This window comes from Fringilla coelebs (assembly GCF_963513975.1).
Source record: "Fringilla coelebs genome assembly, chromosome: 2".
NCBI classification, from domain to species: Eukaryota; Metazoa; Chordata; class Aves; order Passeriformes; family Fringillidae; genus Fringilla; species Fringilla coelebs.
The window spans coordinates 102060590-102078320 of record NC_140029.1 but is presented as its reverse complement, the minus strand read 5'-3'; the positions used below and the strand labels follow the sequence as shown (position 1 = coordinate 102078320).

Genomic DNA, 17731 nt, shown 5'->3' with positions numbered 1-17731 from the left:
GATTAAGCTTACAGTCAATGCTTTTCTGTTGAGTGGGCAAGAAGAATTTCACACAGGAAGGCAGCAGTTCAAGTTGGATTCACTTATACTCACTGAAGCACTGTATAAAATGTTTGGGTTCCTTGAGTTTTTTGCTTGTGATCAGGCTTAATGGGCAAGCAAGATAAAACACAAAGAGAGATGCATAAAACCTAGTAATATTTTTCTCTTGAGTCATAAATGTGTATATGCAGACACATCCACTGGTAGTTTTCAAGACTTTAGGGGTTATGTTGTGAAAGCTGACCTAAGGATGTACGTAGTTTAAAGCCTTTCAAGATTAATTAGTAGAAGTTAGAGGATAGAAATCTGAATATTGGGAAACAAGCAGGATCAATGTGGTAAGCAGAAAAGCCTGATTTTCCCTTTTAAAATAATCTCTGTGTGGGAGATGTCAGTGAGCACCATAAACCAGTTTTTACCTCCTTTCTATACTGTATGGATCAAAGAGCTCTGTGTCTAATGACAGAATGTATGGTTCCTGTTACCAGTGACTTCATGAAATGCTGCCTTCTAGGGAAACATGGTTTGTGTTGCTAATGGTGCTTTTATTGTAAAAAAATTTGCTAGTTTTAGACTGTTAATTGTAAAGTTATTCTTTAAATCTAACCCGTGCTCTGTTTAGTAGTGTAATTGGAGATATTGAAATTAATTCCTCTTGCTTTGTATTTTGCACTTAGAATAATGTGTTGCAGAATTTTTGTAGCATTTGGGAAAGCTTCATTTTCTTGCATGGGGAACTAGTTTGATTTATAGATCTATTAAGCAAGGTTAGCTAGATAAATAGTATTCACAGAGATTTAATAGACCTAGCAAGTTTGAAAGTAGCAGAAAACCTGAAGCTGACATCTCAATATTTGATCTGCTGTGATCATGACTTGTTAACCTTTAGCTTTAATGACACTATATAATTCTTAAAATTATAAATGTACTCTACTATGGGGCTGATGGATGATAAAATTCACTTTGCCTAATCACCTCTCCAGAATGTGTGTTGTTTCTAGTAGATATTGATCTCCTGTATTTCTTATCTTATATTTGAGAGAGACCTTAGTTTCTGCTGTAGGGTGGGGCTTATGGGGATAATTCATTCAGCATCTTGACTAGGAGCTGCAGGACATGGTTCGTGAGAAGGTAAAAACTTGATTCATGCAGTAGCTCCCATAAAAATAAATTTTAGTTTGTACTAAGATTGCTGAATTGACCATGATGACCTCATAACCTCTGGTGCTGAGGAGGAGTCAAAAGAAAATCCTTAGAAGTATAGTATACAGCTGTAAAAGCTGCTTGAGAACTGCTTCATTTAAGCAGAGATTTTTTTAAGCAGACATATAAAACTATATTCTTTAATGCAGAAACTGTCAAAGAGTTTCAGTATTTAAGGGAATAATGTTTTAGTCCTCTTGTCTCATGCAGCAGTGCCACGCTATGTTCTTACAAACTATTTGATCCATTTGGGTATAGCAAATGCAATATCAAATTTACATTCAAAATGGTGAGCAATATTTATTACATAGGAAAAATAAAGATCAGTAATAAAATGTTTGCAAGGGCTATAGTGACCTATGATGCTGTGACTCAAGCCTTTGGTGCATGTGCGAAGTTTGTTGAAAGGAATCACTTCTATTCTGAATGTTGTTTTGGTAAGTGAGCCTGCAGAATTATTCTCTGTGTAAAGGGCTTTGTGCTCTGTCAGTCACAGGGTAATGATCAAAGGAGAACAACTTTTTGAAAATATTCTTTCTGTTTGAAAATGAGATAACCAAGTGTGACTGACTGAATGCAGAGGGATAACGTGGGATGTGGAATTGCGCTGTGTGCTTCTGAAATTACACTTTGATTGGTGAGAGGGATGTTGCAGCTCTGGGAGAATCATAAAGTGTCTTTTAAAAACCTGAAATACTTTAAAAAATGGAATTCCATAGCTGAGTTTTGGAATCAGTTGTTAAATGCTGATTGACTGGAGTTGCAGGGGGTTCCTGAATATATCCTATGGAGGGGTTCCTGGAAGAAGTCAGCAAAGGAAGCTTTTAAAATTTTTACCTTCTCAGAAAAGGAATCTGGGGCTTTTTGAAGTTTACATAAGCATCTGAATAATTTCACCTTAAATACTTCCCCCCCCCCCTTTTTTTTTTCCCATCAGATTTCCTTTATATGCAAAAGGAGGGGAGAAGCTTCAGTTTGAATATGGAGTTTATCTTCTCAACAAAAATATAGCACAGGTTGGTACACGTGAGATTACTTTTTATGTATTCTCTGCTTGGTGTCAATATGATGTGAATGTGCATGTGCTGTCCTGTGATGCTCCTCTCTGTGGTGAAAAGCTGTGAACTAAGTAAAATATCCTTGAAAATATAATTTTCACTTATCTTCAGCTTTGTGCTTGAGATTTTCTTCTGTGATGCTTAGAGAAGGACTTGCCAGATAATAATGAATCTTTTCCTTTTCAAATAGTACATTCTATGAATCTGTAGACTTCATACTGTTTTGAAAACTATAAATATTCTCATATTTTTTATTCTGTCATACTTGAAGATCTATTCATGTAATTCTTGCTTGTGTGTCTTTAATTTTGCTGTATTATTGCTTCAACTTGTATTCTACCCTTATAAGAAAACACAATACATGTAAAATATGAAGTATTGCAAATGTGTGACTTTTATTTAAAAAGTTTTCTAATCAACCTTACTTCCTTGTTTTTAATGTATTTAAAAAAAAACACCCTTTACTCTGAAAAACGCAAGAGACTTTGCAGACTTGTATTTGAGATGGCAGTAATACCTGCAGCTAACACATTTGGTGTGGAATTCAGAGAATGTTCAGAAAGCTGGTCTTAAAGAGGCCTGGCTGTTTCAATTGGTATGTAGTCCTAGGACAGGGTCAGCTGCTTTTCTGCTGTTCCTGGTGATGTTCTGTGGAGAAAACCTGTGATTTAAGTACTGTTTAGTTTCAGTGCTTGACTGTCTTGGCCACTAAAGACAGCTAATTTCTGACATTGAGTCCAAACCTGTGTTGCCTTTGTTTATATATTGTAATAATCTGATCCATTTAATTCTCTTCTTCTTTGCAAACTTTTATCCATTGAAAAACCACTTTTCAACACTTTTCTTGTCTCCAATTCTCCATCCAAATTCACGTTTTTATTGAAATGCTATTCCCAAAGCTGGATACAGTGAGCAACTGTTGCTTTCAAAACATTGAGTAGGATGGGAGAAATGCTTCCCAGGTCTTGTCCTTTTATTTCCAGTGGATTGGGTTCTAATAGGTTTGTACTCTTAAAAGCCTAGCAGAGTAAATTTTATGATTCTGTGCAACCAACAGCCCCAGGTATCTCCTGCACAGCAACACAACAGTCCATTCTGAATTTGTGCAGGTTGTTACATTTGTTGCAGTTCTGGAGACAGGCACTGGACTGGACACACCGAGTTCAAGTGACAACAGCCAACGTTTATTGATGGACGCCCCTTTTATAGGGGGTTCAGATTTCCCATGCTCAAACACCGAGGTCTCAACAGCAGCCAGCTCACTGGCCAGCTAACTGTCTGCATTCAGGATTGAATGGGATTGGCTGGGCTCCCCTGTTTGAGCTCAAATCCAACATTGTCTTCCTGGGGACTTGTTTACTTCTACTCCTTAATGAACTAGGCTGGTCGAGTTGGGGTTCTGTTATGGCCAAATTTATCTGTGCACTTTCAGACCAGCTGCAGGTGTCACAGCAGGTGAATTTGTTTAATTCACATTTTATATGCTGTACCTTGAATGTATTCTTAAAGAAGAACTTTCTTGTTCTTAATCATGTTTCTTCTTTGGTGGCAAAGAAAAAAAAAGCTGAGAACTCAGTCTCGCCTTTATGCTGGCTGCGCCTGAGCCTATGCCCTATCCAGATTACCTAATTAAAATATTGGATAGAACTGGGGTTCTGTTATTCCAGGTGGAGTCCCATTTTGCCAGCACTTCAGTTGTAGTCATGAACCATTCTTTATTACACCCAAAGAGTACTTTCTCTGTATTCACTTGTACTTTATCCATATACCATTTGCCCAGCATGCTTGTGAGCATATTATAGCAGAAAATGCCAAGAGATTTAAATTCCAAGAGAAATATGACATTTCTGTTTCTAACCTGTTTGAAATGACATTAGTCTTACAGTTTTATTCTTGAAAAATCTGACCTTCTTATGTCTAGTTTCTACTGGTCTTGTTTGTTTTTCCAGTTTTCTCTTCCATCATTTTTATGCTATTCCTTATCCCAAATTGAAGTAAAGCTTCTGAGTCTTTCTGTGTTTGATTTTTAAGCTTGGATTGCATTTACCATTTTCCAGACTTGCCCATGCTTAGTGTATTTTGGATAATAACCGCTGAAATTACTTAAAGGCTAAAATATCTTAAGACAAAGTTAATCGAGTCCTACTAATCTTGGAAATTGGCTTAGCCAGGCTGTTACTGTATCTTAGACTACACCTCCTTGTTGGTGGTATTAGTAATGGCAGCCAGCTGTTCACACTTGACCTCCAGAGGGAAGATTAGTGAGAAAAAGGGATTAGTCTTTCCCTCAAGTGCTTTGATAGATCTCTCTCTTCATTACTATCAAAACAATGCTTTCCTTAATCTCTGTTTATTAGTTCATTCTGTAACTTGTGAGTTGTGATGCTGCTTGCTTTGCTTTTCAACCCTTCTTTGTCTTTACCTTATTCTGGAGTTTGCCATTCAGTTATGTGATGCAAGCAAGAAGCTCTGTTATTTTTTCATTGAAATGATGAATTCTTCATTGAGGCCAGAGTGGTTGTCTTTCCTGTTTGTCTAGTTTGGGTTACTTGACACTTGTGCCTGTAGTATTTTTTTATAGAAACTGTCACCACTTCGTTTGTTTTCCTGTTTATCTCCTTGACTTGTCACCTCTAACTTGTTGCCACTCTTGGACCTACTGAAACCTCTCATTCCGATTTTCTTGTCTTGTTTCTGAAAGACTCTGGGTGGTTGAACACACAGTCACTCACACATGTTGCCTTCCAATTCCTTGCAGTTGGTTTCTGAAATCACTGGCATATGTTTAAACTTATAAAAGTAAATGAAGGCTTTAAGTATGTATTGGTATAAAAAGAGTTTCCAGCTCTACTTGGGGTCATTGCTGCTGGTGCTAGCTAGTCAGTGGCCAAACTTCAAAGTGGTTAGTAGAACACTAGTGGTTCACATGTTAATGCTTGAGATTGTATGCTGTTGGATATAAAAACATAATAAAAGTAAATTGGAATTTCTGGGGGTGCTTCTACTACTTATTTAATCATGAAAGTGTTATGATGTCCACATGAACTGTTGTAGTCACCTTTGTTTTGATGTTCTTGGTCAAATATTGCTGCTTTATATAGTTCTGCCAAGGGGAAATTCCACTCTGAAAGCAGAGGAGGTACATAGTGTGCAGAAAACCTTTGCATCATAAAAACTTTGTGCTCTGGGGCTGACTTGACCTAAACACCCCAGATTGTCTGAGTTCTTGTATGTTTCTTGAGATGCTGAAAATGTTGAATTTACATAACTTTTAGCAGAGCTTATGACTGCTTTCAGAGAAGTGTTCAGATATGCTTAGTTCTTGTGGACATGTGAAAAATTAAGTCTGGACAGAAAATGAGCAGCTGCCTCTCTCTTATCTCCAGACCATTACCCAAAGGTGTTTACCTTAATTCAGAGAATCAATCCTCTTTGTCAGGAACAAATGTAAATTGCTTAGTTCCCTCTGTGCTGTGTGAAGGTTGGAGGTGCCTGGGAAGAATAGTGGTGACTTCACTGGAGCATGAAAACAGGAGCTTGGGTCTCTGTCGCCTCACTTGAATCATTCATGCAAGTTATGAACACTGTGAGGAACAAAGAGCCCAGAAAAATTCGGTCAACTTAAAGAAATATTTTGAAATTATTTGTATAAGCTTCCCTGATTTCACAGATTTTTATATATTTTTTTCCTTTTACAATTACCTAGATATCTGGCGTCAAGGAGAAATGTGAGTGTGCAAGAAGTGAGATGAGATTGATATTAAATAAAATTACTGATATAAAAACTCTTCTAGAGATAAAGAGGTACTGTTTTGTAAAACAGCAGGATAATAACACTGGAAACCACATCTTGCACTCAGGAGAATTCAGCTGGAATTAGAAGCAGCCTAGTGCTGGCTTGGTGGAGTTTTTTTTGGAGAAACTTGCTTTGCTGTTACATTCCAAAGTTGAAACAATGTATGTTAATTCTGAGAGCTCATAATAACTTCCATCTGTATGTGAGCACGAATTGTTTCAATACCCATATTTTCTGTTTGTAAAATTGCATCTCTCACAAAGTTCACAGAGGAGCTTTTTGAGTTGGATAACATTATCTAAGGCTGTAAATTTCCATTTAAGATTTCAGCTGTTTGACTCTCACTAGCATAGAAATGCAGGGTTTTTTTCAAAGATAAATTAGTCACTTACGTCTAATAATACCTACCAAAAAATTCACTGTAATTATCAAAGGTGAAGTGCGGAGGAACGGTAACGGGACATCATGCCATGATCAATATGATCAAGTGAAGCCATTTTATTACAAAAAGCAAGCCATTTTTATACTGTTCTCTATTGTTCATGCCTCAAGCTAATACATGATTGGTTAAATCCTTTTTATGCACACATTTTAATATTTCAGTTAATTTTAGTTAGTCTTCCTTCTTTGTTTATCTCGCTGCGGTTTTCTTGTCTGCCTTTGCATCCTGAACTGTCCGCTTTTGAGCGTATTCTTCTCCTTTCGTGTCCTTCAAGGGCATGGTGACCTTACTCAGTCTCTATGAAGGCTGGATTGTGCATATGTTGTATATGTCCATTGTCCTGCAGAAAACTCTCAACAGTGAAGTACATTAGAGTTGCTAAAAATGGGAGTGAATTGCATAGCTCTCCAAAGCATTAGACACTGGGAGAGCATTCAGCAAGTACTAGCTCCATAAATCCTGTAGCTCCTGAGTTAGGGATGTGTATGGAGTATACGAGGAAGCCGAGGCTTTAGTAGGAGAAAGAAGTGAACTCTCATTCTGGTATTCACTGTGGAGTAATTTCGATTACACCATGAAAACTTCTTGTTATGGTCAATGAATATTAGAAAATCTCTGAAGTTTGGTGAGGTTTTTTTGTGGGCGATAAGTGAACGCAGAACAAGGTCAAAATGGCATCTCTCATTGTTTTCTTTGTTCTGAACAATGTGGGTGGCACCCAGTTCTGCTGGAGCAGAGACACGGACCTTGTGGAACTGAGCTCTCACAAGTGCTCAAGCAGTGGCCTTGCTGCTCTAGGTTTTTTCATCTCAATAATTTAATTAATTTTTTAAAACTTTGCACTAGGGGTTATTGAGAGTGTAGTGGCTTTGAGTTTTGAGTCTCAGGTCTGTAAAAAGAAAGCATCTTTATTGCTGCTTTACTGGCTGCTTTGCTGTCTCTTTCCTTTGTTCCCAGAGCCTTAATTGCTTCAGCCTGACTTCAGTGTAGGTTCTTCATTACATATGATGAGTTGATCTTAATTTAGTGATCATCCTCCCTGAGGTGAGTGAGTCCCTAGCACACAGTGTTACTGTGGGAGAATAACTTGCTCAAAATTGTATACCCAGAAAGTTGAGGGTGGTGAGGCCTTGGCACAGGTTGCTCAGAGAAGCTGTGGCTGCCCAGTCCCTGGAGGTGGCCAAGGCCAGGCTGGATGGGGCTTGGAGCAGCCTGGTCTAGTGGAAGTTGTCCTGCCCATGGCAGGGGCTTGGAATGAGATGAGCTTGAAGGTCCTTTCCAACCCAAACAATTTTGTGATTCTATATTAAATTATTTTGGTCCTGTATTGATCATTATGTCTAATGCATGCATTTATGATGTGTAGCCATTGAGGAGAGCATGTCCATCTTGTTCATCAAACTTCCAATTTCTTTAAATATTCAAGAGGTTGTCTCTTGCATGGTACTTGACAGGCATTATTTCTTGTCCAGTTCCCAGATTGCTTGTAGAGGACATAATTTCAATAGAACTGTAAAACTGGTTTCTTTAGGTACCGGTGAAAAGGGAGTTTACTGCAGCTATTTTCTTGCACAGGGCAGTGAAGTTATTTTCACTCAAAGTGTCACATGATTTGCTATTTCAGTCAGCCACTGAAGGACATCAAATTAATTTGCCTCTTAATCTTCTGGGTTTCTTACTCTAAGTCTTATCTCAGCTTAACCATAGAACCAGAGGGCATCTGTATGACAGTTGTGAGACCTCTTTTATTCTTTTGCTGTGACCTTGGTCACTATCTCCATCTCACTTTATTTGACATGGCCTCAGGAGTGGTGGTGTTCTGTCCTTGACTAAATTAATGGCTCGTGAAAAGTAGACCTGTAAAACCAGGTGTCACATAATTTGCACCATTTTACAACTCTGTTTTCCTACAGCCAACCCAAGGAGTGAATGTGTCTAGTCTTACCTCAGTTCATAGATTCATACAACAGTTTGAGTTGGAAGGGAACTTGAAGACCATCTTGTTCATAGGCAGGGACACCTTCCCTAGACCAACACCCTCCTTAACCCACCCTAGACCAGGTTTCTCCAAGCCCTGTCCAACGTGGCCTTGAACACTTCCAGGGATGGGGCAGCCACAGCTTCTCTGGGCAACCTGTGCCAGGGCCTCACCACCTCCTGAGTAAAGAATTTATTTCTAGTATTTAATCTATATTTGTCCTCTTTTAGTTTAAATCTCTTCCCTTTTTCCTATCCCTTGCTATCCATGTAAAAAGTTCACAGTGTTTGTTAGCAGAGTCTCTGCATATGGTGTCAGAGCATCACCTTCCAGGCATCACTTCCTAGTTTAGTGAAACCTGTGGAATTTGTTACACTGTATGAAACAAGGTTATTTTTTCTTCTGTTCAGCCTGAATGCTGTGCTCAGGATTGTTTCACAGGGAAGGCTTCTTTTCTCATCCTCATTTGTTTTGTCAGACCATTGTTGTGTTATGTTAGACTGATACTCCTATTCATATTGGCATCACTTGCTCAGCCCTGGCCAAAGAATAGTTCTGCTTTCATCTGACAGTCATTAGCAACACATGTACTTTGCTATTTGATATGAAAAAAATTTAAAGTCACTCTCTTATCAGCTCCCCCAAGGTTCTTTTTCTCACCAATGGAGTACAGATCCAGGTAAGTAACTAATGTCTAGCCCTCCTCTTGTGTATCCATGGCCACCGTGTCCACATGGTAGCAGGCATTTACGTGCTTTGTGTAATCTGCTTGGGAAGCTGAGCAGCCAGTGCTGCTTTCCTGGGAATACTGCTTTGTGGGTGAGTTGCTTGTCTAATGCACAAAGTAACAATCACAGAACCATAGCAGAAAACCAAAATTCTTGTTATATTGTAGGTAAAGTGCCATCTTCCTAATACCTGCATGGAGTTAAAGTTGAATCTATATGTACTAGTGCCGTATGTTAGGGGCTGAACTGAAACTCAGCTGTTAAACATGAAATGAGGCAAGAGGTTCAGTTTCTGGTTCTGTTAGACTATCAAACATGAGAGAAAATCAGCTCTATAGCAGAAACTAAAAGCTTTTCCATGGGAAGTTGAACAGCAGAAATGTTAGGCCTAGAAATTTGTTTTGGCAATAAACACTAAGGAGCAAAAGTGTCTTTAAAGAATTCTGTGAGTAGTGGTGTATATGCAGTGGTTATGGCCCTTTGAGTGCAGGATACTGTGACTTGCACACTACATCTTTTATGAGGCCCCTAAACTAAGATCATAAAACATACAGTTCAGAAAGAATGCACCATCTGATTCCAAGGCCAGTTTAGCTACATACGGAAAAGTATTCTTGAAAGAGCATAGGTTGAAGCCAGAGTCTAGTCCTTGTCTTGTGAAGTGCCAGGCTTTCATTTCAGTGTTAAGAGGAAGGGACTGCACCTGAAACACCACAAAGTACCTTCTCCAGCTGTGTAGAGCCAAAAGCTCTTAGGAGAGGTTTATTCCTGAAACTTTCCTAGGGTTACAGTGAGCTGATACTTAGCCAGATCATTTAGAATTGGGGAATTTATATATGTTTTTTGCAAACTTTTTGGAAAGGCTTTCTTTTTTCCTTTCCTATCACCCATGCCAAGAAAAAATAGGTTGAAATGAGACTAGATTAGCTGGAACTGAAGTCCTGGCTTTCATTCAGCTGAAAGCCTGCTTATCCTTGTCTGTAGGCAAAGACCATTATTAACTTGCTCTGTGAAGGTGCAGATCATGGGTGTTCAACCCATACAGATCCCAGCACCTGCAGTCTAAGCCCAGGCAGTGGTTGACGCTCCTGCAGCTGTGGTGGGATGACCACTGTGGTTGGGTGACTGGAGGGATGAAGCACTTCTCATATATGGACAGGCTGGGAGAGCTCGGGTTTTTCAGACTGGAGAAGAGACGGCTTTAGGAAGACCTCAGAGCCCCTTCCAATGCCTGAAGGGGCTCCAAGACAGCTGAAGAGGGACTTTGGAGAAGAGCCTGGAGTTACAAGACAAGGGAGAATGGCTTCCTACTGTAGAGGGCATGGTTAGATGGAATATCAGGCAGAAATTCTTTGCTGTGAGAGTGATGAAGCCCTGGCACAGGTTGTCCACAGAAGCTTCCCACCCCTGGAAGTGTTCAAGGCCAGGCTGGACAGGTCTTGGAGCAGTCTGATCTAGTGGAAGGTATCTAGGCCCATGGTAGTGGGGTTAGGACTGGATGAGTTTAAAAGTCCTTTCTAACCCAAACTGTTCTAGGTTTCTATAAACAGGAGAGGTGGCATCACCAGCTGTGCTTAGAGTCAGTCCTCCAAAATGATTTTGTGAAACCAGCCTTGCAGGCATTTTCTGTGTATTACATAGCTTTTGTACTGTGTAGTTGTCATCATCTCTGTGCATTAGTTCTTCAGACTAAAAAGTTTCCTAAAAAAATGAGTATGTTTTTAAAATAGAACCAAAATTGAGTAATCAAAAGGCAAATGGATTCCTGATATAGTTAATCTGACATAAACGCATGTTGTCTGCCAGGTTCAACTGCTTTGTAGTGTATATAAGTTCCATGGTACAAAATTGAAAGAGATAAGGAGGTGGGAAATCTGTTATCAAGCCCTGGCACAATGTATGAGTGTAGGAAAAAGCTGCAGTGTATAGTTTTTCTTAACAAGTTGGGTGTGTGCGCTGGAGGCAAAGCTGGACATTCAAATATGAAGTGTTCAATCTGTGGAATTCCAGGTCCTGCTTGGTAAGCCTGTTTCTTCCTTCGGAGCCTTCTCTCTTTCTGCCATGTGGCCCATTTCTTAATGGGGAAGAGAAATGATGGTAAAATGCACCTAATTTCTTAAAACTTCACTTGCTTTAATTCATAAAAATTTTTCTTATCTCTTATTTGCAAGCAGGTGACAATCTGTGACTTGTGGGGTTTAGATTTTTTTTCCCCTGAGCTTCTGTTATTTTCACATTCCCCGCTCCCCCCCCCCCCCCCCCCCCCCCCCCCCCCCCGTGTTCTTCTGTTGTATAGTTTAATATGTATGTTTTGTCCTCCTTGGTCAGGGTTGGTCTCATACTTCTGTGCATAAGATTTGGCACATCAGGGCACAAAACCTATTTTGGAAGCTTTTGGTATGTCAGCTACTTAATCATCCATAAATGCCTTTCAGGTTTTTTATATACTGGGGTTGAAGTTTAGAGCAAGTTGTTCTCCAGCAAATGGAATAAAAGGGTCTGATATGTATGGGCTCATTCACTTTTTGGTCAGCCCAGAATGTTTGGAAATCCAGACCTTTGAAGTGTTCTGTTTTTCAAGAGACTGGAAATACTGAAGGGGTTATTGCATCTCTCTTTGCTGGCCTTGTGTGTAATTCATGAAGTTAATATTGTGTCATTAGGAAAAAAACAAGCTCTGCTTCAATTTAGCAAGTATTTTCAGGACATTTTCAGGAAGACCAGTGCTGAACTGTCCTTGGTTTAATGCTCTCTGACCGCAGCTTTTAAGTTTGAAATATCATCCATCATATGGGAAACCATTTCCTGTGTTGGTGTGTCTTACTGCTGAGTGGAGTTCACTGAGTGCTGGTGTTATCCTGATAGGAAGCAAGTCTGTCTTTCATAGGTTAAACTGTTCATTCTGTACTTCTCAAATGTGAGGGCTTTCCATTTGATTCACAATCTAATCTCTTTTTAGAAGTCTTTTGTTCACTGACAGTAACATAATGGATACCTGGAAAGCAGTTCAGCTGAAATGCAAGATGTGTCTGTGAGCAGAGAATCTCCAAATTCTTCTTCCATTTAAGCTCTGTGTCATGGGAATCACTTGCTCTTTGAGTAAAGCTTTCTTGAAGCAAAACCCATTTCACCTGAAAGAGCAGGGTTCACAAACCTGGATGAATGAATGACTATAAACTCAATTTCACCCATTTTAAAACAGGGGCTTTCCCAACACAACATGAAAGAGCAAATAGCTGAAAGATTTTTCAACATCTAATGGAGCTCATTGTTTGCCCACTGAAATAATTCTGCGGGTTCCTTTCCTGTAACATCTTAAGGTAGAGGGCAGAGCTGGACTGATGTCATATGTGAAAATTACCTGGTTTTGGAGTGGATTTATTAAAATGTGAAAGTAACAGAGAAGTGAAGGAGGAGTATGTAGCACTATAACCCTGACCATACATTTTCTCTGATTTCCATCCAGGACAGGATGGGAGAGTTCTCTGTATATACCTCTGTATTCCCTGAGAATATTGCCCTTCTGTTATTCATAAGTTCATATATAGGTAACAAGTAAACTTCAGATATGCAGATTACATTTGGGGAGCTAAACACACATAGAAAATTTAATGTTCAAGATGGAGGCACAGAATGTTACTTATCTTTCCCCTTTTGACTTTTGCATGTCTGATCTCTTGTTCTGTGCCTGATGTAATGATTTTTAATACAAAAGCTCAGGATGAATGAAGGCATAGGAAATAAGTGTACCCATTTCCTATAATCCACTGAACATCAATTAGTGATACTGAACCCTTTTGAGAAGCTCTGCCCTGAATCTGTAAAGGTTATGAGCTGTATAGTTTCAGCTCATCAAGGTATAAATGCAGCAAGACTGCAGTAAACATGGTTTTAGTTATTTGAGTGCTTCACTGGGGAGTAGGGGAAGCTTTTTGGAGGCTGGTAACTGCTCTATCTTCTAAATTGCCTTTTTAAATGTTCTTTTATGAAAGAGTCATGGCATATGAGGCATTCCTTTATGGGCATGGGGGCCCGTATATGTTGGTTTTTGTAGCAAGCCCAGTAACTGCTAAGATTTACAGGAATACTTTACTTATATGAGTGGCTCCCAGCCTGGCTTTCACAATGGTTCCTCTTACTGGACACCAGACTGAAACCATGAAGGTTAATGTTTGATACCTCTCTGGAGGGGTGTTGTGTTTACTCTCAAGAGTTTCATATATAGCAGTGAGAGAGTTCTTGAGGAAATGCAGCTTTTTGGCTTATCTAAATGTTCAGTTCTAGAGTGTGTTCTACATGTACTCAAACACATACTCCTATTTCCTTATTTTCTTGAGGTCTATCTCCAATAAACACTATATTGCTCTGAAACCAAAATCCAGTATTAAATATTGCTGAAGTTTTAAGAATAAGAAGAAAATGGGTTCATAAATGTTTGGCAGAATAGTACAAGTTGCTATGCACTTAGAATTGAGGCTGCTGCTGTCTTAGAATAAATATCAGACTTTGTGTTTTGGTGAATGCAAGAGGAAGAAGCAGCTTAATGTAATTCCAGGACAAATAAAAGAAGGTAAAAGGGAATTAGGTCTGTTATCAGATGAGAATATAGTTTCCCTGATCACTTCTGAACTACTCCTGTAGATGTATGTAGATTTCATGCATGAATTTCCCCTGCCTTTCAGATGGAAGTGAATTAAAATTCTCCAGGCTGAGAGGAGAGGAAAGGAGACAGGCTGTTCTTGGGGCAGGAGGAACCAGTGGTGAGAAAAAGTTTCCATCTCAATTTGATGCAGTTTGTGAGAGCTTAATCAGCCAGAGCTCTGTGAGGACGTTTTGCTCTAATGTAGAGGATGAATGTTTCTGAACTGTACTAGTCTTGGTCCAGGGACTGTGTAGCATCTCCAGTGTTAGTTATCACTGTTACAGGTCAGAGGGTGAGGGGCCCTCAACATCAGAAGGACATGGACCTGTTAGAGCAAGTCCTGTGGAGGCCACCGAGATGCTCCAAGGAGCCCTTGTAGTCTGGAGACAGCCAGGAGAGTTGGGGATTCAGCCTGGAGAAGAGAATGCTCCATGGGGACCTTAAAGCCCCCTCCACTGCCTAAAGGGACTCCAGGAGACCAGGAAAGGGACTGGAATGACAGGGAGAATGGCTTCCCACTGCCAGAGGGCAGGTTTAGATAGGATACTGCACAGAAATTCTTGGCTGTGAGAGTGATGAGGCCCTGGCACAGGTTGTCCACAGAAGCTGTGGCTGCCCCATCCTTTGGAAGTGTTCAAGGCAAGGCTGGACAGGTCTCGGAGCAGTCTGATCTAGTGGAAGGAATCTAGGCCCATGGTGGCGGGGTTAGGACTGGATGAGCTTAAAAGTCCTTTCCAACCCAAACTGTTCTAGGATTTTGTGATAACAGGAAATTATCTTATTGATTTCAGCATCTCCCTTGTAAACATGGGACAAATCAGCTTAGTTCAGACCAAGCATGCTTTAAAAATTACTGATTGTAATTCTCCTTCAATGGTATAGCATAAAATGCAGTTATCTGCTCTTACTGCTTTGGTTGCTGTTTCTGTGCTTTATTTACTAAATCAAAATTGTGGTGGGAGTGTTTTAAGATGATTTTAGTGAAGGCTTTAGGCATGCTCAGTTGGCTTGAAGAACTTGAAAGAGTATGCTCAATGGATTAATGAAGGACATGGGTCTTCAAGGATATGGATGTAACTTGCTTTCTTTTTAGTCTAATACTCTTGAATGAGTTGCAGAGTAAACATCTGCTTTTCAGGTGTAACTCTGGGAGATGGACACAGGCATATAAAGATAAGTCTTATCTATTGAAAAAGCTGTTATATTTGAGCACTTCCTCTTGCTTGGATGAGGGCTGTCACTACTGTAGCAGTCCTCTATTCGCTCTCCTGGAAGCAAGATTGAGAACTTCAAGACTTATAATCACATCAGTTATTTTTCTTTTTTCAGCTCCTATTTCCCCAAGAATCTTAAAAAAGTTTTTTAAACTGTTTTAACTGTTGTTATGTTTACTTCCAAACTGTAATTGATGCTTACTGATAGTCTTTTTAAGTGTGAAAAATGAAAATGATTTTTAGATGCTTAGTTTGGAGGTACATTATCTAAAGAGCTATTGATATCACAACAAGTTTCAGTAATGTTGTAGCTTAAGGGTTTCTCAGTAAACCCACATAGGCATTCAGAGCTAGAACAACTAGCCAGATTCAATAAAACAAAGGCAAGCAAAAAATTTTATAATTGCTCCCAAAAGATATAAACACACACAACTGTTTATATAGCAGCAGGCCTTATTTCACTGATCCCCCATAGTTGTTTATATAGCAACAGGCATTATAACAACACTTCCCATTTTCTTTATTGCAGTGCTTAGTAATCTGAATGTCTGCCAGTGTTCTGTCCTACTCTGACAAAGTCACCCAGGATCTTGTAAAACAATTAACTATGTCATTTTATTAAAACTTCTAAAACTTAATATTTCTGTTTGACATTCTTAATATATCAGTGTTTGACATTCTCTGAAAACCTTGTGCAAATGCTTGGCTTGTGACCAGCTCTGCAAATTTGATTGAAACAATAGTTTTGCTTCTATTTTTCTCTATAGGTTTTCACATTTGTGGAGCAGATGTTTTTTTGAAATTCTTGATGCTATCAAGAGAAACTCTTCATATAGCTGAAAATAATTCAAAATTGTTTTTGACTGCCTTAATATTCCAAGATCTTTGCATAGGGTAATCGTGGGTCAAGTCCACATATTGTGTAGGTGCAGGTAGTGCTACAACATCAAGAACCAGTTGCCTGCAGTGGGGACTAAGGGAAGTCCAAAATACAGCAGATTTTGGCATAGACTTGAATATTATGCACAATATGTACTAAAGTGGCTGCTATTTTGAGCTTTAGTAACATATTCTGGCTGTTAGACTGCTTCCACATGGCTTAGAACAAGATGAATATGGCTGGGGAAACAATGTGAGAAATGATGAACAGATGAGGTTAGAATTGGAGTCATTCTGCACTCCCCCCAAAAAATATAATTGAGCCCAGGTACTCTGTGGTTTCTGGCTGGAAGTACATGTATATGCTTGTATACCATTAGTTATTAAATACTTCTGCAAGAATTAGGATAGGAAGTGGACAGTTGTTTTTTGTACATAAATGCAGGATATCATTGTTTTTCTTAAGAGCAGGCATGGAGTGGCAAACATCTTGGATGCAACCTGCAATTACCCAGGAATAGAAAGATAACTAAAAGGTTTCTTTTAAAGCCAACTAGATTGAAAAACTTCAGTAGTCCTAGTACTTCTTATAGACTTTATAGGAAAGGAACTGAACTTTTGCAGGTTTGTATTTTAGTTAGTTAATAAATGATGTATCTCAACTGGTAGACTTGATGAATGAACGTTTTGCTGTGGAATTGTTACCTTTAGGAAGGCAGTAAGCTTTTCTGTTGTCAAACGTGATTTTAGGTCATGATTTTTAAGTCTTACAGTCCTGTTGATGAAATGACTCCTTGGAAGCTGTTTGGTTGGCAGTGGAGTAGAGATGGTCAGATTGGAGCTGTTCACTGCTGGTTCACTCACTTCCCTTCCAGTGTAAGTTCAGACCATTGCAGAGAAGGAAATACAGGTAGAAACTGGAGCAGCTGAATATTATTTTTTCTCATCTTAGCATGTAAAATAATTATGCCTATTTTGTTACAATTTAACTTCTGTTTGTCATGCATCACCTACAGCTAATGCTGTGGTTTTGTTGGTATTAGTCTTTTAAGGAAATTTAATCTTTAAACACTTTCTTAGAAATTAGAATAATACAGGTTTTTGAAGAATAAATCTACCTTTTGCTCTGAGAACCACTGTTTTAAATGCAGCTTGTTTTAACATTTATGGTTTTCTGTGATGTTGGAATATATAGGTATAATAGAAAATACCCACTGGTATGATTAGCTGGTTTTTTGTAGAGAAGTTGGCCTTGAAGTAAATGTATTATCCTATTTCTTGAGATTTCTCTGTACATATAATTCTTTAAATTATTTTGCCTTGAACTGTTCATAAAATATGATGTATCTTGTCTCCTGTGTCTTGTTTCTGTGGAGTAAGTGTTGTTAGTAACAAACATGAGAGCAACACTTGGGAGAACAAAGCTGTGCATAGGAGCTAAATACTGGTATAGAAATCAGAATTAATATTTTATCTCTGGAACATCATTAATGATTTACTCAAAGTTGTGTGGAGAGTACATGGTCTCTTCTCTGTGGACACAAATCTTGGACACCTCTTCGCTCCAATTAAAACAGGCACATTTTCTTTGGATGGCTGGGTCTGTAATACCCTAAAGAAAATATCTGATCTTTAAAATCTTAACTAAAATGCTGCTTTTGAAAATTATTGCATTGGAAACTTGGTGTGGAGATGGGTGACTTTTAATAGCGGCAATTGAAATTTAAACAGTTTCTTAGGAGAATCAGG

The 17731-nt window shown here is 39.0% G+C and overlaps 1 protein-coding gene across 3 annotated transcripts in view; it reads left to right on the top strand.

Moving 5' to 3' along the window:
- The window catches only part of UVRAG (UV radiation resistance associated), a 94145-nt gene that overhangs the window by 60156 nt on the left and 16258 nt on the right, over positions 1–17731 (top strand). For all 3 annotated transcript variants that reach the window (XM_084226457.1, XM_084226456.1, XM_084226458.1), the window contains one exon: positions 2183–2261. In XM_084226457.1, coding sequence (XP_084082583.1) covers positions 2183–2261 — 79 coding nt within the window. The remainder of the gene's footprint in view (positions 1–2182; positions 2262–17731) is intronic.